Raw genomic sequence first — 23806 nt, forward strand, 5'->3', positions numbered from 1 at the left:
CATGTATATGGAGGTAATGGGTCACTGATGCCTGTACATGTATTACGGATGTAATGGGTCACTGATGCCTGTGTATGAAAGTAATGGGTCACTGAAACCTGTACATATATATGGAGGTAAAGGGTCACTGATTCCTGTACATGTATATGGATGTAATGGGTCACTGATGCCTGTACATGTATGTGGAGGTAATGGGTCACTGATGCCGGTTTGGTGCCCGCAGCAGCTTCTCATTGGGAAGTCTGAAGGAGCCTTAATGAATATTCATGGTGGGAAACTTAACGTCCCATTAATTCCTTCTCCACGTGACTGCTCTCATTATACCCGGCACATTAGGCAGCGCCTGGTTACACTGTACTTTTCTTATATTCGTCGGTGCCAGTCTACACAACCGAGACTTGGCCGGACAGGACGCAGTTTCGTGCACTTACTACAATATGGAAATCTGTTTAACATTCGTAAATCACTTTGCAAGAAAAACGATAACCAAGGAATAAATAGGAGAAGTCCCACAGATCTGCCCCAAAGTGCTCCAAATACTCAGCCGGGATGGCATCAATCATCCATATAATAACCACGGTCATCCCAAAATCTGTACTCCTTATCCCAAACCTGTCTTCTGCTGGTACGTCTCCATTTTGCCCCTAGTATGGGAAACCCTTGGTTTTGGTGCCATAACGTCTGTATGACAGACCCGGTGATGTTTGGGATACAAGGCATTATGGCGCCAGTTGTCTTCACCTGCTCATTTTTCAGGTCCATGGACAAATCTACGTGGAAAGGAAGACACTTTTGTCTAATCCTATTGCTGAGAGAAGGTTGAAGTACTGGAATGGTAGAGTCAGGGTACATGCATCCCATAGACATGTATTCTTGGCCGATTGTTAATGAGATTTCAATGGAGGAGAAGTAGACACCATAGCCAGACATTTCACGGGGAACAAAAGGATTGGGCAATTGAATTCATACATCCCAGCCCTTATCGTCCCCGATGGATGACAAGTCTGGAGACCTGTAAAAACATTAGATGCTTTGTGATCCCATGGCTATCTTTGGGTTTGGACAACTTTATTGTAATGTGTATGGGGGCATTGGAGGGGTTGTCTGGCGCTACTCACTTCTGCTTTGGAGATGAGTGGTGCAGATGGCATAAATGGCCGGTATCGTGCATGTGTCTTATTCTAATTGACAGGGCGCACCATGCACCTTTCACTTTACCAGGGGACCTCCTTTGGGATGAAGTATTTAAAAGACTGAATGGAAGCAAAGATTGTGAACCTTCAGATCAGGGGCCAAGTGTCACGGGTTTGTCAAAGGCTGCAGACTGTCGCTCTGCATCTGACTGCAGAAGGTCTCAGCAGTTTGCTTTGCAGTCTTCTTCCTGGTCCTTCTGACATTAGGACCCATTGGCAACCTGGCTGCTGGGAGTTGCCGGTGATATTTCCAGACTTGAGACTTGGAGCTATAGCAATTGGCTATCTTATTCTTTGGTGTTTGGAGGACGTCTGTTTTTCTCTCTGAGTCTACTCAAGCTAAGTGTTCCCTTGTTCGTCTATCCTCTTCTGTCTTTAGTTGTAGTGAGGATTGACTAGTTTACATCTCGTCCTTCCCTATGCATGGCTTACTGCTAGGGTCAGGCAGGGATTAGGTTTCTGCTCAGCGATGGGTGCAGAACCTATATAGGGACGTTAGGGCAGACAGGGTGATGTTAAATATGCCTAGGGGTCACCTCTCCCCCCTTCCTTAGTGTTGGGTTCCTTTCCCCTTATCCCTTTGTTTTTGTACGTAGTCTTTCCTACACTGTGCGTGACACCAAGACAACATTTGGGGGCTCCATTTTCCTTCCACTATGAAAGAGCCATGACTCCTGTAAAAGTAACTGGAGAGAGCTGCAGGGTCACCATTGCATTTATTCTTTGCCGGAGACGCAACGGGGTTCTGGGAAACACAATAATTCAGTTACAGGTGTAGCAAACGCCATTTTGCCCACTTTAGAGCACTAAGTCAGTAGTGTGGGCCATCAAGTCAACTACGTAGCTCCATATTACAAGGGCTATGCTACACAAATGATTGACACACTTTATGATGGATCATTGAAAAAGTTGTATATCTGTAGACGCGGGTCCCACATACATCATGGAGTGGAATACCCTGCATCTGACATGTGGGCCCCTGATCACTGCAGTCTACCCCTGGACTTGACTCATTTCTTTGATAAAGTTGCGGGTTTTCTATGACTCCCGCCGAAGTACTGCCGATTAGTCTAGTCACCACGACCTACGTAGCAGCCATTACGGTATTACCAGCCCCAGATCACCGAGGCAGGATGAATAAGTGGCGGCTTTTGTATTCGCTTCATCTGCAATAGAATTGGGGGTATTTTTCTGCCCGGCCAGAGAACAATTTGTCCCCATGAATAGGCCCTTTCATTAGTTAGAGTGCTGCACTAATTGTGTTGGAAAGTACAAAAGCCGACCACAAGCGGGCGAGAGAATACCGCACCATGGTAACTCTGTAGGGATAAAAATTATTTCAGCCGCTAAACCAAAGGACAAAAGCTTAAGTAAGATTCAGTGACCCAAGTGTGCTGGGCAGCAGGAGGCAAGATGGTAGCACGAAGAACCACAGCTTTACAGGTTCTGCAGAGTTACATCTTTACATTAAAGACTATTCCCCTTTTTTTAAAGTCACCAAACTATATAAGTCGCGATACCTGAGATTATAAAAGAGCAAACAGTGCCACTCTCGTGCACTGGCTGCGGCAGGTATTGCAGCTCAGGCCTATTCTGGAAATACCAGACATAGCAAATGGACACGAGGGGTGCTGTGTCTGGTCTTGTCCAATCTTTAAAGCAGAACTCAGCTCAAGTAGCAAAATGTACCCTGTATTGTTCAGGGTCTCCTTTCTCCTTTCTTGGAGCTGCAGTTTTTCTCCACAGCGGCTCTTCCTTCTGAACTTCTTCTTAATGGAATACACCTCTGAGTAATCACTGATTCACAGGATAGATGATAATTTCTAGATTGGTTGCTTGCCCAACTGATGGAACCCCAAAAGATCACCAGAATGGGGCACATTTGTTCCCCTTCATGAATGGAGTTGCTCTATGAAAAAAAAGAGACTTGTAAGCTCAGCCCTCCTTGCCTAGGAGACTGGCCACCACTAATAAACTTCAGAGGTGGCCAGTAACCTAAGCAACAAGCAGTAAACCATAAAATTAAAATTCCTTCTGGACAATTTTGAATAACAAGTAAATTACGAAGTTTCTTGTTTTTACAAGCGCTTTCAATGTTAATCATTCATCATGTTTAGACAGCCCCTGTAGAGAAGAGTTATTAAAGGTAACCTGTGAGCAGTTTTTTGAGATGTAATCTGAGAGCAGCATGATGTAGGGGCTAAACCGCTGATTTCAGCGATGTGTCACTTACTGGGGATGATTGCTGTCATTTTGATACAATCACCGTTTTCTCTGCTGCAGTTCAAGCGGTGCTCGGAATGCTGAGCTCTGTATAACCCCGCCCACACCTCTGATTGGCAGCTTTCTGTGTGCACTGTGTATAGGCAGAAAGCTGCCAATAAGTGGTGGGGGCTTGGGTGGACCAGGAGGCATGAGACTGACAGATTGCCTCCTTTGGAGGACCTTGCTTGTTTGAGCATTGCATGGACACCTCACTGATTCTAATGTGAATGTTGTAATTCTTTAGTTTACCTTCGATGAAGCTGCTGAAAGACAAAACACTAAGAAGTTACAGCTGATCGATTGGAACTTTCCATATTCTTCATTTTTGTAATTTCTTAATAGTGCACTCAAAGTGGGGGGGCTCGAGTCAGAGACATCGTCCACAGAAAGTAGACGTTAGACAATGACTTATCGTAGACGACTTTCTGCATTTTTAAGTCAAGTGTCAGGAAAACTTACATTTTTGACTCTTGAGTAGACAATGGAGCACATTTAATGAGAAGTGATATTCATCAAGAGCACGCGAGCCGGGCAGCTGGGAATTACTGTGACCCCACTGGTAAAAGCTCTGCCCTGGGTTTAGGCTCCGCTCATAGTGATTATCAGTGTATGATCAAACAAGGCTGGAGGAGGATCACAGAGGAACAGCTTGGGATGATTACGAAGCCGTGTTATAAAGGAGACGCAAAGTCTTTCATCTTTTTTCCTTCTTGGCCCCCATAGAGTGGAAATATTGAAATAATGTAAAATGTTTTCATGCTTTTATACTAGCGCACATTCCGAAAAGATTTATGCCCTTGGGCAAAGTTTACAGATCTCCGTCATGTGAATCCATAATTTGGCACCCATAATCTTTTTATTTCTGTATGACTTCTAGAGGTGTAGGTATACACGTAGGAGTCACACTCAGGTCCTGGTATCTGAGGGGACTTGGATCTTCTCTGCTCCTCGAGAAGACTCTAGTATTAAGGTAGGAGTCCGTATGCCTGAGAATACCCTTTCTATTTAGAGGCCATAATCACGCACTGATTAATATTAATATGTCTTGATGGGTAGCAACAAGTGGACATGGAATGAACGATTTATTACAGAGTTTCAAGATGGAAAGCTCCAACATGGGACTGCTGCCCCATACAAAGAAGATAAAGATATTGACCACTGCCAGGTAAGACCAGGATACATTTGAGATGGACGACGACGATCTGGAAATTGTAAAGGACTTCAGCCTACTCGGATCGATGATCACTGAAGATGCAGTGACGACACCAGAAGTCAATAGGGGAATAGCTATGGGCAAATCAACAATCAAGTCTCTGGACGAGGGACATCATGGTGGGAAGAATAGAAGGTACAAGACAAAGAGAAAGACCAGCAACACGATGGCTTGATACTATCAAGATAACAGCGGAGAAGACCCTGGTGGACGTATCTAGACTTGTTCAACATCGATCTTTCTACAATGCTTTCATTCATCATGTCACCATGGCTCAAGATCAAACCAATAGCCATTTAAAAAAAAGTCCTGTCCATTAGTGTAGACCAGTGTTTCCCAACTCCAGTCCTCAAGAGCCACCAACAGGTCATGTTTTCAGGATTTCCTTAAGGTACCGTCACATTAAGCGACGCTGCAGCGATAGCGACAACGATGCCGATCGCTGCAGCGTCGCTGTTTGATCGCCTGGAGAGCTGTCATACAGACCGCTCTCCAGCGACCAACGATGCCGAGGTCCCCGGGTAACCAGGGTAAACATCGGGTTGCTAAGCGCAGGGCCGCGCTTAGTAACCCGATGTTTACCCTGGTTACCAGCGTAAAAGTAAAAAAAACAAACAGTACATACTCACCCAGCGTCATACCTCCCCCAGCGTCATACCTCCCCCAGCGTCTGCTTCCTGACACTGACTGAGCTCCGGCCCTAACAGCACAGCGGCTTTCACTTTCACTTTAGGGCCGGCGCTCAGTCAGTGTCAGGAAGCAGACGCTGGGGGAGGTATGACGCTGGGGGAGGTATGACGCTGGGTGAGTATGTACTGTTTGTTTTTTTTTACTTTTACGCTGGTAACCAGGGTAAACATCGGGTTACTAAGCGCGGCCCTGCGCTTGGTAACCCGATGTTTACCCTGGTTACCAGTGTAAAACATCGCTGGTATCGTTGCTTTTGGTGTCAAACACAACGATACACGGCGATCGGACGACCAAATAAAGTTCTGGACTTTATTCAGCGACCAGCGACATCACAGCAGGATCCTGATCGCTGCTGCGTGTCAAACTAAACGATATCGCTAGCGAGGACGCTGCAACGTCACGGATCGCTAGCGATATCGTTTAGTGTGACGGTACCTTTAGTATTGCCAAGGTGATAATTGCCTTACCTGGAAAGGCAAGAATTCCATTACCTGTGCAATTACTAAGGAAATCCTGAATACATTACCTGTTGGTGGCTCTTGAGGACCGAAGTTGGGGAGCACTGGTGTAGACAAAGCTCTGTGACCTAAGCAGCCTGGACTCCAAATTGATACATTGTAACAGGGCAGCAGAGATCTGCGCAGCTGCTGATGTTTATCTCACAGAGCATTGTTTACACTGGATACAGTTGCATCAGCTGAGTACAGGACTATACATGTACAGGGTCACTGTGTCTGAAAGGAAAGAACAGAAAACAAATGTATAGTATCAGCTGTAAAAATCTCTCTGGTAACTTGCTACAATGTACACTACCTTTCCAAAGTTTAGGGTCACTTAGAAGTTTTCTTATTTTTGAAAGAAAAGCACAGTTTATTTCCAATGAAGCTAACATTAAATGATTCAGAAATACACTCTATACATTGTTAATGTGGTAAATGACTATTCTAGCTGCAAATGTCTGGTTTGTAATGCAATATCTTCATAGGTACATAGAGGCCCATTTCCAACAACCATCACTCCAGTGTTCTTATGGTACTTTGTGTTTGCTAACTGTGTAAGAAGGCTAATGGATGGTTCGAATACCCTTGAAAACGCTTGTGCAAGTGAAGCGCCCCCACGTGTAGGGCAATGGGGTACTCGGTACCAGGTCTATCTCTCTCGGTTCTGGGGATGTCACGGTGGCCCCACCCGGTCCGTGGCCCTTCTGAGGGGCGCCCAATTAAAGGTGTAGTTTGTCTGGTGTTCGTGACGCCACCTGTGGTACTCGGCCAGGGCGACCGACGCCGATTAGGGGTCCGCTGGGGTGATGGAATGGCGGCTAGATGGTATACCTTCCCACAGGTGAAGTATGTCCCCAGGGCTTCCCGGATGTGTTGGTGGTGATGGTGGACGATGCAAGGCGCAGCGAATAACGAGGACACAAAGGTTGCAGTCTCCCTACCCTTTACTGAAGACTTCAGCATCCACAGTCCAGAGCACCGTCCACAGGGCAGGCAGAATCCGGCCGGTCCGAAGGCACATCCAGAGTTCCCTTATCCAGGTGGAAATCAGCAGCCCTCCTACCAGCGCCTGTGTGCTGCAGTACCTCCCCACCGAGCACCACGGGATAGTCCTCACAACTTTCGTGGATGTTTCTGATCTTCTCTCTCTCTGTCCCCCAGATGGTATGGATAGGACAACCCGTATGACGGGGTAGGCCTGGAGCTTATTTATAGGGACCCTAGTGACGCCCCTCTCCCACAATTTGCCTCCATGTCTTCTTAGGTATTAAGGTCGGGCAACCAACTTGGAATTGATTGTCCTGCTGGTCTCTGAAGTAATACGTAGAGTCAATTACTCCCTCGGTGTTCCGGCCACCGGCTACGTGCCTCAGAAGGAGGCTGCCGATCTTGGGGCAGAACTCCTCCCGGTATTATCTCCTTGTGCTGTGACTTCGTTTCTCACTCTCCACAATACAATTCCTTTCCTGTCCTTTCTTAGGATGCTGCTGCAATGGGTGCAGGCGCAGCTCCGTAACTGTCGATCTTGTGCTTGGCCTCTGTCAGGATCCCACCCCTGACAGGGACCCTCTGTCTGCAGCTCAGATGTTCCTCCTTCTCCCCCTGTCTGCCTGACAGGTCCTCTCTGGGTCAAACCCAGGTAGCTTCTCTCTGACTGTTCTATCCAACCCACCAGTTTTACCCGTGTGTGAGGAGTGCCCTAATAGATAGAAGCAAGGCTCCCCCTGGTGGACTGGAGTGTGAAGTGTAGTGTGTGACTTGTGATACCTGGCAAGGTGAACTCCTTTGGTACCATCAGACGTAATATCACTCCCCAAGGTGGAAGAGCGACATTACTGCAACGACCAGGACTCTGGGGCGCTGCACAAGTATGTTAGCACAGCTGAAAACAGTTTGGCTGATTAGAGAACCTATAAACCTGACCTTCCTTTGAGCTAGTTGAGAATCTGGAGCATTACATTTGTTGGTTCCATTAAACTTTTAAAATGGCCAGAAAAAAAGAACTTTCATATGAAACTCGACAGTCTATTCTTGTTCTTAGAAATCTAGGCTATTCCATTCGAGAAATTGCCAAGAAACTGAAGATTTCCTACAACAGTGTGTACTACTCCCTTCAGAGGAGAGCACAAACAGACTCTAACCAGGGTAGAAAGAGAAGTGGGAGGTCCCGCTGCACAACTGAGCAACAAGACTCACAGGTCCTCAACTGGCAGCTTCATTAAATAGTACACGCAAAACGCAAGTGTCAACGTCTACAGTGAAGAGGCGACTCCGGGATGCTGGCCTTCAGGGCAGAGTGGCAAAGAAAAAGCCATATCTGAGACTGGCTAATAAAAGGAAAAGATTAATATGGGCAAAAGAACACAGACATTGGACAGAGGACGATTGGAAAAAAGTGTTATGGACAGACGAATCCAAGTTTGAGGTGTTTGGATCACACAGAAGAACATTTGTGAGATGCAGAACAACTGAAAAGATGCTGGAAGATTGCCTGACGCCATCTGTCAAGCATGGTGGAGGTAATGTGATGGTCTGGGGTTGCTTTGGTGCTGGTAAAGTGGGAGATTTGTACAAGGTAAAAGGGATTTTGAATAAGGAAGGCTATCACTCCATTTTGCAACGCCATGCCATACCCTGTGGACAGCGCTTGATTGGAGCCAATTTCATCCTACAACAGGACAATGCCCCAAAGCCACCTCCAAATTATGCAAGAACTATTTAGGGAAGAAGCCGGCAGCTGGTATTCTATCTGTAATGGAGTGGCCAGCGCAGTCACCAGATCTCAACCCCATTGAGCTGTTGTGGGAGCAGCTTGACCGTGTGGTGCAAAAAGTGTCCATCAAGCCAAACCAACTTGTGTGAGGGGCATCTGGACTGGAACCATGGGGGGAAATTTCTCCAGATTTCCTCAGCAAATTAACTGCTAGAATGCCAAAGGTCTTCAATGCTGGAATTGCTGCAAAGGGAGCATTCTTTGACGAAAGCAAAGTTTGAAGGAGAAAATTATTATTTCAAATAAAAATCTTTTTTGAACCTCGTCAATGTCTGGACTAGATGTTCAATTCATTTGGCAACTCATTTGATTAAAAAAAGTATGAGTTTTCATGGAAAACACAAAATTGTCTGGGTGACCCTCAACTTTGGAACCATAGTGTATCAGTCTGAAGTCCAGGCTGTGTAGCTCACAGGGCATTGCTCTCTATGCCCGATCTCGCTGCTCTGTCTGTTTCGCCTATACACCCGTATCATCCCTTGGATGGGGGCATTACCTGCTGCATACAGGACCAGCTGCCCCCTTTTTCCCTTTGTGTTAGGGTCCTATTGTGTTAGCCGTGCCCCTATATTATGCAAGTCCTCACAGACAGATTTGAGGATTGTATATTGCAGGATATTTACATTCTAGATGCAATGAGTCCACACTTTCTACCAGACATGGAAAAGTCTCCACGTGCTCCATATATAGCCCTATACCATCCAGGGCAATAATAAATCCTGGGGAGCGGTTCTCTTTACCATCAGTGTTCATACAGATTGCAATGAGCAGACGTATCCTGGTCTGGTGATCATAAGCATACCCGGGATCAGACCTCTCATGGCATTTCCCATGATGTTACAAAGTCGTTAACCCTGTATCCCTGTGAAGTGGATGATATTTTGTCTGCTGGCATATTCGTGGGAAAACGCCAAGCCAAAAATGTTTGGCAATAAATTAAAAGTAATGTGGGACCGAGGCATAAAATCCATGCATAACCCCTGCCTGGGATAACGGCATAGACGTACAGTATTTGGACGTAACGTTGCAGAATTTGCACCCACATTAGTGTATTTTGCAGGGAGCAATTCTTCTGTAACTGCTTGACTTTCTTTCCACGTGACCACTAACTTTATGAGAGATGTATAGTGATGTAGTAAATACATTCAGAGCTTGATTTTTTGTATATCTGTTTAATAAGGGGTCGAAGAGGTTGTCCCATGAGGACCACCAGCTCCTTGTAATGTACTAAGGTATGTAGGCATCCAGGAGGAGGTACAGTATGTTAAAAATATGACCCTCAGGAGGAGCTAAGTAACTACAAGTAATTTTATAGTAGATCATATTCATTTCTTGATGTATCTTATGGTGAACAAGATTATTTGCTTCTTGAAAATAAAACAAAACACGATTTTGTGATACTTTGTAGATGTTTATGCCGTAATTACCTATAAGTGGTCACCCTGTGAAGAGCGTAAAGGAAAATAGGAAGAATGAGGAAAAAGAGAGTAAAGGAAAAGCGGAAGACTGGGAGAAGAAGAGAGTAAAAGAAAAGAGGAAGAATGGGAGAAGAGAGTATTGGAAAAGAGGAACAATGGGAGAAAAAGAGTAAAGGAAAAGAGGAAGAATGGGAGAAGAAAAGAGTAAAGAAAAAGAGGAAAAATGGGAGAAGAGAGTAAAGGAAAAGAGGAAGACTAGGAGAAGAAGAGAGTAAAGGAAAAGAGGAAGACTGAGAAGAAGAGAGTAAATGAAAAGAGGAAGAATGGGAGAAGAAGAGAGTAAAGGAAAAGAGGAAGAATGGCAGAAAAACAGTAAAGGAAAAGAGGAAGAATGGGAGAAGAGAGTAAAGAAAAAGAGGAAAAATGGGAGAAGAGAGTAAAGGAAAAGAGGAAAACTGGGAGAGAAAGGGAGAAGTGAGTAAAGGAAAAGAGGAAGAATGGGAGAAGAGAGTAAAGGAAAAGAGGAAGAAAGGGAGAAGAAGAGAGTAAAGGAAAAGAGGAAGAAAGGGAGAAGAAGAGAGTAAAGGAAAAGAGGAAGACTGGGAGAAGAAGAGAGTAAAAGAAAAGAGGAAGAGTGGGAGAAGAGAGTATTGGAAAAGAGGAACAATGGGAGAAAAAGAGTAAAGGAAAAGAGGAAGAATGGGAGAAGAGAGTAAAGGAAAAGAGGAAGACTAGGAGAAGACGAGAGTAAAGGAAAAGAGGAAGACTGGGAGAAGAAGAGAGTAAAGGAAAAGAGGAAGACTGGGAGAAGAAGAGAGCAAAGGAAAAGAGGAAGAATGGGAGAAGAGAAAAGAGGAAAAATGGGAGAAGAAGAGAGTAAAGGAAAAAAGGAAGAATGGGAGAAGATGAGAGTCAAGGAATAGAGAATGAAATAGATGCAAATAGAGAGTGTAAGAGGGGAGCAAGCAAGGGTAAAGGTGTAGAGAAAGAGGGAAAATGGGAGGCAAAAGTAGTATGGCAGGAAGGAAGAGTAAGAAAGTGAAGGTGCAGAGAATGAAAAAGAGGGAAATGGAAAGAAGGTAAGGAGGAGAGAAAGAGGGGAAATGTAAATGGATAGAGGAAGACGGGAAGAGAGTGGAGAAAGAGCAAAACGGTAGATAAAGAGTGCTATGGTGTAGGGGTAGAGGGACGAAAAGAAAGGGAAAGGGGAATTGTGGTGGAGGGAAGACACAGAGAGAGATATATAAGGAAGAAAGAGAACAGAAGGCAAAGTTTTGGGGAAAAAAGAACAGGTAGATGAAGGGGAGAGAGAACGTATGAGAGAGAAAACGGAACAGATGAAGATAGGAAAAAAGAAAAAAAGGAAGAGAGAAAAAGAGCAAAAGGTGGTTAGGTGGGGAATGGATTAAGGAAGGGAGGAAAAGCAAAGAAAGATGGGAAGTGGAAAAAGGAAAAAATGAAAATGTAAAGTAGGAGAATAAAATGATAAGAAGTTGAAATAGTGAAAGAAAGTGAGCGAGAGTGGTGGAAAAAAAGGAAAGAAAATGTAAAAGAAAAAAAAATGATGCAATGTGTGTTGTCTTTGCTGTATGATAATATACATTGTAATGTGGCAGAATTAGAGGTTGTCCGCTTTGTAGGTTCGTGTAGATCTTTCGGCCCCTTTACGTTGCAGCCCCATGAGCGCAGATAACACTTGTCTCCGTTCTCCAGCTGCGTTCCACCCTTATTCCCTCTCTTTATCATTTCCTCCTCGATGTGCGTGTGTCATGTACGGGTTCTCCTTATGCTAGTACTGGTCCGGTGCCAGCACGGGTGACGTATGTTTAGCCACGCTAAATGCACTCAGCACATGGCGATGACAATACGAGGCGATATGTAGGGGGCCATTTATTTACTCAAGGAAGCGAACATCTGGAAAGGATGTCTAGGAACACAATGTATCAGAGATAAATGCAACATTTGAAGAATTTCTAATTCTGTTGTCATTTTTTTTCCCGACTTCTGGGTATGTTTCTTAGAAAATTGGATAAAAGGTCGTCCATAAAAAAAGTGATATGATCCACCAGGTCCTCTTATAATTACATTGAGCCTTTTTCAGACTTTTCTCCTATTTTTGAGATACGCATCTATGCTGCATAACCCCATAAAAACTGTACTGTGCCCCTGCAGGGGAAATGTAGCATTGCATGCTGACTATTCAATTGCATGACCATGTAATACTTGGGGGTAGGGCGTCTGGGTCTTGTTAGCGAGTAGATGGGTTTCCTAAGTTGGGATCCCCCCTCCGAATATCTTAATGGGGTTTTTAGAAAGGAGTTGGCTTCATGAACTTTTCCTGGGAAGGAAGGGCGTTAGAGGCCAAACAAGACCCCATTGTTGTCCCCAATACTCTCAGATTTGGCAGCTCTGCATTACTGCACAACAAGGCAAATTTGCTATTTATTAAACAGGGAAAGAAGGATGAGAGGCCGTATTTCCTGCATTATGTGTCTGCCATCCAGTATACAGTGTAACCACAGGCAAGACAAACTCAACTCTGCTACATAAGAAACTGGAATGTAGGAATGTGTGTGAATTGGTGACTCCCCCGGAGATGTGTTCTGCGGACTATCACATAAGTCAGTGTCAATCACTGGTCACTCCATTTTCCATGATCTGTTCTTCTGTTGGGGTGTTCTGGTGTTTTAGGATCTCTTGTCAGTTGCTTAAAGTGAGATGTCTGGAGGATGTTGAAGTGTTTTCTTGGCAGCGCTGAGCAGAATGCGATTGTGCAGAGCAGTCCGTCTAATTCTTCATCTGGTCTGAAGATATTACGTTGAGCAGAATCCAGAATCGCCAATCATCAAGTGGGAGTCATCATTACACGGGCAAAAATGGATGAATAAGGAGAATGATTGTATCTGCTTAGGATGTATTGTGAGGCCGCTCAGCTTTCCCGGATCTCTGTCAGCTGCGTACATACTGTATATCTGTCTGTATAGCATTGCTAGCCTTCCTTTTGTTTGTCTCCATTATTTTGTCTGGCTAGAAAAAAACTGATTCCAACTGGATCCGTTTTTCTTCCATTTGAAAATGATCCGTTTTTTGCTTATTGGATCAATTTCAAATGGAAGAAAACGATTGGCTATTTAACAGATCTGTTTTCCATAGACTTCAATGTTAAAAAAACCTATCCAGTTGAAGTCAGTTTTTTAACAGGACAAGAAAATTGTATCTGCACTACTTTTTGGTGAACGGATTGCTCCTGGATCCATTCTGACGGATGATTACCGGACATGTGAACATAGCCTAGGAAAGATGGTAACATATCTTATCATAGAGATCTGCCTCTTTCTTAGCTCACAAGTCACCTTTTCCCTTCTCCTATGCCTTCTGAACTCATCATTCACAAAACTGCAAAAATATGTCTTTAAGATAGACTGGCAACCCACTGAGAGATCAGATTACAGCTGCCTATTGAAGTCTATGGAAAGGAAAGCTTGAGGAGATTGGAGGAGTAGATTGAGAATGCAGGATGTAAGACAGATATTGTTGAAACTTTTGTTTTATTTCAACTAAGAGCTAGATTCACAGCTACATTGCTCAGTACTGCTGTATAATATTGTCTGTGCTTCTACTTCTGAACTAGTACTGCATACACGCATAGACATGGGAGATCAGGAATCTCTCATGTCCGTGTGTGCTGTGTATAGGAGACATCATAGCAGCGAGTTTCTACCCACCAGCTCAGAGACAACTGAAAATTAGAGATGGAGCCGGCAGTGGGGGAAACTGCAAGTCATATAATGGCCGAAAACGCTGTTGTTCCAAATGTACATGAGACAGGTACCTGAAACCACATGCTCTCATTCAATATGTAATGTTCTAATGAAACATTCCCTTTATATGTAGTTGGAGGATCTCTATAAGGTTGTGCTCACCGTTACATCTTCTGTTCCAGGTCAACATGTTTGTGGAAGGTTTCCATGATGCCATCATCCTTTATGCCCTGGCGTTACATGAACTGGTGCGGAGCGGTTTTAGCAAAAAAGATGGAGAGAAACTTGTTCAGCGGATGTGGAACAGAACGTATGAAGGTAGAATTCATGAAGGAACCTGTTATTCTTCTGTCATTCTAGCTTTGTGACATCGGTGGTAATCTATAGGGAAACTGGGACCTTATGTAATGTCCACATAGAGAAGGGCAGCCCGGGAATATCAGGGTCTCTGCAGGGGCCTTGGAGCCCATTATCTGTGGAAGAACTAGGCCCCTTTGCCTTTAGTCGTCCATGTGCTATGTTGATGAGACTCAGATACTAAGGTATCAATTAGTGCAAGTAAAATGACCAATTCATCTCTGTTACATCTGCCCCCAAAATGGACACACGAGTACAACAGAACGGACCTGACTTACAGGATCCCCTCCAGGTCAGAGTCTATCGGCAAGACAACGTGGAAAATGTTCCAAGGAATTCCAGAAATTTGTCTCAATCTCATATTTTCAATGGTTTTTCAAAAAGAGGGCAGTCATAGAAACATCGACGTCTCGCACTGTACATTTTTTGACTTTTATTATGTGGGGTGGAAAGTTAGGAGAAGAGATTTTTTAAACATTGCATGAACAGGGAAAAAAACAAGAAACCAACTTTTGCTTGAAATCTAAGAAAGTTTCCTAGGTCCCCCATTGTGTGATCTAAAAGAGATCCTGCCTTTCCTGATGTTTGGACAAGCATCACTGAGGTCTGTTGTCATACACTGGTGTATGGAGGTTACATCCTGGATAGAGAAAGCTTCTTATCTCAGGACACGTCTAATCTCTACTTTGCAAAGAAAGGAGGTTGTCGTGCACTGTAGATGCCTCCATCGCTCCATGCCTGCATACTAGGACAAGTCTTTAGAGACGGAAATATGATGAAAATGCATTCATAGACATAATATAACAGGTCTTGGATAGCAGCAGTAGAGAGGAGGTTATGCCATGGTCCTGAGTTTACTAGAGACAGTGGCACCATGGGCATGCATGGCTCAGTGGCACCAGAGATGAGGATGGCCAGAAGCACTGGAATAGAGAATGCAAAGTGCCATGATATTGTGTTTACTAGATGCAGTGGTACAAAAGGTGAGGATGCCCAGTGCCCGGTTGGCTAAATGCAATGGCGCCAGAGAGAAGGATGCCCTGTGGTATCAGAGCCAGTGATGTCCCAATAGGAACAAAGGTGAAGATGCCCTGTGACTCCAGAGCCAAGGATATTCAGTGCCATGGTGATGAGATTATTAGATTCAGTGGCACTAAAGCTGGGGTTGCCCATGTGCACCACAAGCAAAAATACCCAGGTGCACCACAGGCAAGAATACCCGGGTGTACTACAGGCAAAAATACCCAAGTACACCACAGGCAAGGATGCCCAGGTGCACCACAGGCAGGAATACCCAGGTGTACCACAGGCAGCAATACCCAGGTTCACCACAGGCAGGAATACCCAGGTGCACCACAGGCAAGGATGCCCAAGTGTGCCACAGACAAGAATACCCAGGTGTACCACAGGCAAGAATACCCAGGTGCACCACAGGCAAGAATACTCAGGTGCACCACAGGCAGGAATACCCAGGTGCTCCACAGGCAACGATGCCCAGGTGCTCCACAGGCAAGGATGCCCAGGTGCACCACAGGCAGGAATACCCAGGTGCACCACAGGCAAGGATGCCCATGTGCACCACAGACAAGAATACCCAGGTGCACCACAGGCAAAGATGCACAGGTGCACCACAGGCAAGGATACCCAGGTGTACCACAGGCAGGAATACCCATGTGCACCACAGACAAGAATACCCAGATACCCAGGTGCACCACAGGCAAAGATGCCCACGTGCACCGCAGGCAAGGATGCTCAGGATGCATCCTTGCCCAAGTTCACCACAGGCAGGAATACCCAGGTGCACCACTGGAAAGAATACCCAGGTGCATCACAGGCAAGAATACCCAGATGCACCACAGGCAGGAATACCCACGTGTACCACAGGCAAGAATACCCAGGTGCACCACAGCAGGTGCACCAGAGCAAGAATACCCAGGTGCACCACAGGCAAGAATACCCAGGTGCACCACAGGCAGGAATACTCAGGTGCACCACAGGCAAGAATACCCAGGTGTACCACAGGCAAGAATACCCAGGTGTACCACAGGCAAGAATACCCAGGTGTACCACAAGCAAGAATACCCAGGTGTACCACAGGCAGCAATACCCAGGTGCACCACAGCAGGTGCACCAGAGCAAGAATACCCAGGTGCACCACAGGCAAGAATACCTAGGTGCACCACAGGCAGGAATACTCAGGTGCACCACAGGCAAGAATACCCAGGTGTACCACAGGCAAGAATACCCAGGTGTACCACAGGCAAGAATACCCAGGTGTACCACAAGCAAGAATACCCAGGTGTACCACAGGCAGCAATACCCAGGTGCACCACAGGCAGGAATACTCAGGTGCACCACAGGCAAGAATACCCAGGTGCACCACAGGCAAGAATACCCAGGTGCACCACAGGCAAGAATACCCAGGTGCACCACAGGCAAGAATACCCAGGTGCACCACAGGCATGAATACCCAGGTGCACCACAGGCAAGAATACTCAGGTGCACCACAGGCAAGAATACCCAGGTGCACCACAGGCAAGAATACCCAGGTGCACCACAGGCAAGAATACTGAGGTGCACCACAGGCAAGAATACCCAGGTGCACCACAGGCAAGAATACCCAGGTGCACCACAGGCATGAATACCCAGGTGCACCACAGGCAAGAATACTGAGGTGCACCACAGGCAAGAATACCCAGGTTCACCACAGGCAAGAATACCCAGGTGCAACACAGGCAAGGATGCCCAGGTGCACCACAGGCAAGAATACCCAGGTTCACCACAGGCAAGAATACCCAGGTGCACCACAGGAAGGAATACCCAGGTGCAATAAAGGTACGGATGTCCAGGTGCACCACAGGCAAGGATGCCCAGGGCCATAATGCTAAGTCTACTAGGCGCAGAGTGGGGTTGTCCAGACATAACCTAATGGCACCAGAGGAGAGATTGCTCTCATAGATGCAGGACTTTAATAATGTAGCCAGTAATTATATATCCACTATTGGATTCTTGCAATAATTGTCATAAAATCGTAACAAAACATGCATTTTGCCACAAAATTGTTAAATGACCAAAAAGGAAAAATAATGTTTAATATCACCAGATCTAAAAACAAAATGCAGCCGGATGGAATGATCTGGAATGAATTATTGCTGGAATATTCCTAAACCTTCTGCCGATATTGACTCCTGCAGTAAAACAGATTTTGGAAATATTTGCAGTACGGTAGTTTCTTTCTGAACTTGTTTTTTCTTTTTTTCTGAAACATCTGTTTAAAGTGTGATTAGGAAAAATCTCAAAGGTAAAAATCTAATATTGCAAGTTAAGTGCATGTTTTCTTAAATTATAGATCCATTAGAATTTCTGGCTTTTTTCTTTCAAAGAATAATATTTTTATCTAGAAAAGAGAAGGATTTTCTTAGCCTCCCTGGAGTTCATTAAAATCAATCATGTTGAGCTGGAGATTTGGATACTTCCCCATAAGCATGTTAGAGTTAAGAAAACAAGCACTTTAATTTCCACTCTGCCATTTAGATATTAGGAAACAAATGTCCTTTTAATGTAAAGGATCATTATTTATTGTAAAAGTTTATAGAAAAATGATCTACATGACATTATTAGTCTTTTTTACATATATTACTTTATCCTGCACTGTTCCTGAGTTACTTCCTGTATTATACTCCAGAGCTGCAATCACTGTTCTGCTGGTGCAGTCACTGTGTACATACAGCTTTGGAAAAAATTAAGAGACCACTGCAAAATGTTCAGTTTGTCTGATTTTTCTCTTTATAGGTATATTTTTGAGTAAAATGTAAATTGTTCTTTTAGTATTTAAACTTCTGACAACGTGTCTCCGAATTTCCAAGCAATGAATTTTGTATTTTTTTTCTGACAAAGAAAAATAATCAAAATAGAAAAAAACCCAGTGCTTTCAGACCTCAAATAATGCACAGAAAACAAGTTCATAATCATTTAGAAACAACAATACTAATGTTTTAACTCAAGAAGTATTCAGAAATCAATATTATGTGGAATAACCATGATTTTTAATCACAGCTTTCATGCGTCTTGCCATGCTTTCCACCAGTCTTTCACACTGCTTCTGGGTGACCTTATGCCACTCCTGGTACAATAATGTAAGCAGTTCTTCTATGTCTGATGGTTTGTGACTATCCATCTTCCTCTTGATTACATTCCAGAGGTTTTCAATGGGATTCAAGTCTGGAAATTGGGCTGCCCGTGACAAAGATTTGATGTGGTGGTCTCTTAATTTTTGCCAGAGCTGTACATTACATTATGATCCTGAGTTATACCCTGTATTATACTCCAGAGCTGCACTCACTATTCTGCTGGTGCAGTCACTGTATACATACATTACATTACTGATCCTGAGTTACATCCTGTATTATACTCCAGAGCTGCACTCACTATTCTGCTGGTGCAGTCACTGTGTACATACATTACATTACTGATCCTGAGTTACATCCTGTATTATACTCCAGAGCTGCACTCACTATTCTGCTGGTGCAGTCACTGTATACATACATTACATTACTGATCCTGAGTTACATCCTGTATTATACTCCAGAGCTGCACTTACTATTCTGCTGGTGCAGTCACTGTGTACATACATTACATTACTGATCCTGAGTTACATACTTTATTATACTCCAGAGGTGCACTCACTATTCTGCTGGTGCAGTCATTGCGTACATACATTACATTACTGATCCTGGGTTACATCCTGTATTATACTCCAGAGCTGCACTCACTATTCTGCTGGTGCAGTCACTGTGTACATACATTACATTACTGATCCTGGGTTACATCCTGTATTATACTCCAGAGCTGCACTCACTATTCTGCTGGTGCAGTCACTGTGTACATACATTACATTACTGATCCTGAGTTACCTCCTGTATTATACTCCAGAGCTGCACTCACTATTCTGCTGGTGCAGTCACTGTGTACATACATTACATTACTGATCCTGGGTTACATCCTAATTCCATGACTGCCTTTCTGTAGGTATCGCTGGAGAAGTGTCCATCGATGCCAACGGTGACCGATATGGGGACTTCTCAGTGATTGGCATGACTGATCTTGAAGCTGGTATTCAAGAGGTAAGATGTGATCTCCTCTCTGGTAACAGGACTCCGGCCAGACTTCGTTTTCATGGATCTTTACTGCACATCTGTACGACCGATAACTTTTTGACTAGACACCAAGCCGTGTATCTGCACCAGCGTACTTGCATTGTTCTGAGCGCCATCTGTGCGTTTGCCAGAATTTTAGCTTATTTAGTGGAGATTAAAGGAACTCTTTTTAGTTCTCTTACAAAAATTTCATGATGTAAGCTGTTTATACACAATGTGGGATCCGCATCGAATTCCTCTGTAGCCCGGTCATGGTTTTCTAAGATATAGACCAGATAGCTCTATAGATTGTTAAGAACAACTGCAGCGCGCGGGAGAGATTAGATAGAAACGCAGAGTACACGGCCGAGCAGCTCCCTGGGGATGGATGGATGTTTTTTACTTTCTTGCATATTTTGAACCCCAAAACATACAGCCTCTCCACATGAGTCCTTGGAAGGGATCAAATTTTACCCCAACACTTTACCACTTCACCTCCCCAAAATGCCACTTTAAGACCCAAGGGGCACATTCCTAAAGAAGCACTCCTCTTCCTCCTCCTCTTCCTCCTCCCATCAAAGTTTTTATCCTCTTAATATATTGCAGTCATCATATTGTATAGCCCTGTGTATTTACAATTGCTCATTTTGTCTTTCTACCCAGTTAATTTTTCTCTTTTCTCTGCTCTATGTAGAAACAGGAAGTCTCTTGATCCTGCAATTATCATTCCCCTCTTTAACTCTTGACCCGGCTGCTCTGTCCTCCTCCCTGCCAGGGACTTTTGCAGTGACTCATGACTCATACAGGGAAAATTGACCTCCTGTTTCTACATAGAGCTCAGAAAGATTCGGCTAGGCAGTTATTAATCATGTGATGTCATAGACCTAATGGGAAAGAGAAAAATTATCTGGGTAGAAAGGCAAAATGAGCAATTGTAAGTACACAGTGCTGTATAATATGATGACCTCAGTATATTAGGAGGATAAAACGCTGATGGGAGGAGGAAGAGGAGAAAGATGATGAGGAGGAGTACTTCTTTAAGCATTGAATACAAAAATATAGATGGGGAGAGGGTAGTCGGATTTAGTTGCTGAGCGATGGGAGCAGACAATCACACATGCCCACTGCTCTATATTTTCCCATCCCCACTGCAGCGCTCTCCTTAAGTGTAGTAGCTCCTCAGATAAGGGGGCTTCACCCACCTGTGGATACTGTAGACTGTATAGGAGCACCAGGTTAGCTCCTTTAGTTTAGTCCTAGCTATATGCTGTTGCGGTTGAGCCAAATTCAAATGAAAACCTTCAAAGTGTCCTCCTCTCTCAGGATCTCCAACCACATTTCAAGAAACCATGAAGATCTTGATAAGACCCCTAATAAGAAGGCCACAACCTTAACTGTACGTCCAACCAGACTAATATAGTCGGTAATGCCAAAACTTTTGTGTAAAGAAGACAAACTAAATAACAAGAATACCGTCGGTCATACGGTATAAATCATACTTGCCAACTTTTGGGAGAGGTTGTATGGGAAATTTTGTAGTGCGTCGTTAAAATTTTTTCATAACTTCGAACTCCTTTTTACAGTCCAAGCACTTTCAACACCCTTGTTGTCCATACCCTGAATATGGGCACCAGGTCCCCATCTGTCTCAGCATCCTGCACAACAAACCTTCAGGAAGTGCTTCCTTCCAAGAGGTTTTGGGAGGCTTTTTTGGCAGTTGGGAAATTTGACAATGAGTCCACCTAAAATGACGAGATACGTCAATAAATCCTCAACTTGTACCGTATATTCCAAGTTTCAAAGAACTTCCAGGAGTCTCCCAGAAAAGATGGAAAAAAAAAACAACTGCCACAATCTTGGACAGTTGGAACGTATATTGAAAATTGAGTATTGGCAAATCCAGGAATTTCTCAACCCGCTAAAGTTTCCTGCCCACCATAGACATGGTGGCCATGAACACCTGTATTGTCTCTTGTTCTTGGTCCTCCTTTTATGGCTGTGTTGGAGTTTTCCCAGGAAAGATGTTTTATTTGCCGCGTTTCGAAGCGCCAAACACTTCTTCAGGAAACAACCACACATGGCAATAATCAATAATTGGCAGCGCAGAAAAACTCCACAAATTCTCCATACCATCTCCATTCTTGGAATATCTTCAGGGTAAAATGAGCAGTCTCCCAGAGATACGACTTTTATCACCTATCTTTAAGTTTTCCATGTGAAAAATCGTATAAATGTTTCCATTGCTTCTGTAGACTACAAAATAACAACGGCAGCTTTCACTGAACCATGGAGATCTGATGTCCTCCTCAACTTCCTGCTCAGCTTATAGGTTTTAATGGAAAACTCTAAAAAAAAGTGTTTTTGTTTTTTTTACAGGAATCTGTAATATTTTTTCTTTATGGAGATTTCCACTCATGACCAGATATAAAGGAATTTTCTATAAGAAAGAAGTGTTATCAGTCTGAACCTTCTCTCCGGTGAAGTCCGCCTGGACTGGAAGTGTTAGAAAAAATCCAGCAATCCTAAAAGAAAAAATGAACACTACTACTACTACATCACATTTAATGAAAAAAACTATTAAAAACATGTTTAAGGGGAATTAGAAAAAGAGGGATAAAAAATTGTCCTTTCTCTAAGTTTTAATATTCTACAATTTTTCTTTTGGGATTGCTGGATTTTTTCTATTGCTTCTGTGCCTCACCCATGCTCCAGCTGGGATTTTTTCCTTCCATGCATCCTTACCCTGATTAAAAGATTCAGGGGCTATACTACACTTCAGGAGCGCTGATAAGTATTTTTTTCCTTTTTTGGGTTGGAAGGGATGATGTGCCGTACAGTCACCTTACCTCTGCTGTCCCATATAGTGGCCTTACCTCTTCTGTCCCATATAGTCAACTTACCTCTGCTGTCCCATATAGTCACCTTACCTCTGCTGTCCCACATAGTCACCTTACCTCTGCTGTCCCATATAGTAGTTACCTTACCTCTGCTGTCCCATATAGTCACCTTACCTCTGCTGTCCCATATAGTAGTTACCTTACCTCTGCTGTCCCATATAGTCACCTTACCTCTGCTGTCCCACATAGTCACCTTACCCCTGCTGTCCCATATAGTCACCTTACTTCTGCTGTCGCATATAGTCACCTTACCTCTGCTGTCCCATATAGTAGTTACCTTACCTCTGCTGTCCCATATAGTCACCTTACCTCTGCTGTCCCATATAGTCACCTTACCTCTTCTGTCCCACATAGTCACCTTACCTCTGCTGTCCCATATAGTCACCTTACCTCTGCTGTCCCACATAGTCACCTTACCTCTGCTGTCCCATATAGTAGTTACCTTACCTCTGCTGTCCCATATAGTCACCTTACCTCTTCTGTCCCATATAGTCACCTTACCTCTTCTGTCCCATATAGTCACCTTACCCCTGCTGTCCCACATAGTCACCTTACCTCTGCTGTCCCATATAGTCACCTTACCTCTGCTGTCCCACATAGTCACCTTACCTCTGCTGTCCCATATAGTAGTTACCTTACCTCTGCTGTCCCATATAGTCACCTTACCTCTGCTGTCCCATATAGTCACCTTACCTCTTCTGTCCCATATAGTCACCTTACCCCTGCTGTCCCACATAGTCACCTTACCTCTGCTGTCCCATATAGTCACCTTACCCCTGCTGTCCCACATAGTCACCTTACCTCTGCTGTCCCATATAGTCACCTTACCTCTGCTGTCCCACATAGTCACCTTACCTCTGCTGTCCCATATAGTAGTTACCTTACCTCTGCTGTCCCATATAGTCACCTTACCTCTGCTGTCCCATATAGTTACCTTACCTCTGCTGTCCCACATAGTCACCTTACCCCTGCTGTCCCATATAGTCACCTTACCCCTGCTGTCCCATATAGTCACCTTACCTCTGCTGTCCCATATAGTCACCTTACTTCTGCTGTGCCATATCTTCACCTTACCTCTGCTGTCCCACATAGTCACCTTACCCCTGCTGTCCCATATAGTCACCTTACCTCTGCTGTCCCATATAGTCACCTTACTTCTGCTGTAGCATATAGTCACCTTACCCCTGCTGTGTCCCAAGTGGTCAGGTGACCGTATAGCTGGGACGCCATGTCATCACTTCCTGCCCAGTCGGAGACCACCAAAGCAGCACTGGAGCTGCTGGTGTTCAGACTGGTAAGTAACAATTCTTTCTTAATTTTATAACGATTCCTTACATCTGGCCTATTTGGAAGAGAGGTGGAAACCCCCTTTAAACTTTGCACATTGTAAATTAGGGCTTTACATGGACACAATGCCAACATATTATATAATACTCAGAGCACTCGCAGTGTAAGCTTCCTTTGGAAGTACATCTTTGTTCTTCTAGAGGATATTACGCTCTGCACATATATTCAGTATGAGAGGCGAGCCAGCGAACTTCCTCTGACCTATAAGAGTAGTCATGTCACACCGTCCCATGCTGAAACCGTAGCAGCTTAGTGCA

General features: G+C 44.3%; 1 protein-coding gene across 2 annotated transcripts in view; it reads left to right on the forward strand.

Moving 5' to 3' along the window:
* Positions 1-23806, forward strand: part of NPR3 (natriuretic peptide receptor 3) — an 85140-nt gene that overhangs the window by 49694 nt on the left and 11640 nt on the right. For both annotated transcript variants that reach the window (XM_077281954.1, XM_077281964.1), the window contains exons 4-5: positions 13996-14131; positions 19199-19293. In XM_077281954.1, coding sequence (XP_077138069.1) covers positions 13996-14131; positions 19199-19293 — 231 coding nt within the window. The remainder of the gene's footprint in view (positions 1-13995; positions 14132-19198; positions 19294-23806) is intronic.

Source organism: Ranitomeya variabilis, chromosome 1 (assembly GCF_051348905.1).
Source record: "Ranitomeya variabilis isolate aRanVar5 chromosome 1, aRanVar5.hap1, whole genome shotgun sequence".
In the NCBI taxonomy this organism is placed as follows: Eukaryota; Metazoa; Chordata; class Amphibia; order Anura; family Dendrobatidae; genus Ranitomeya; species Ranitomeya variabilis.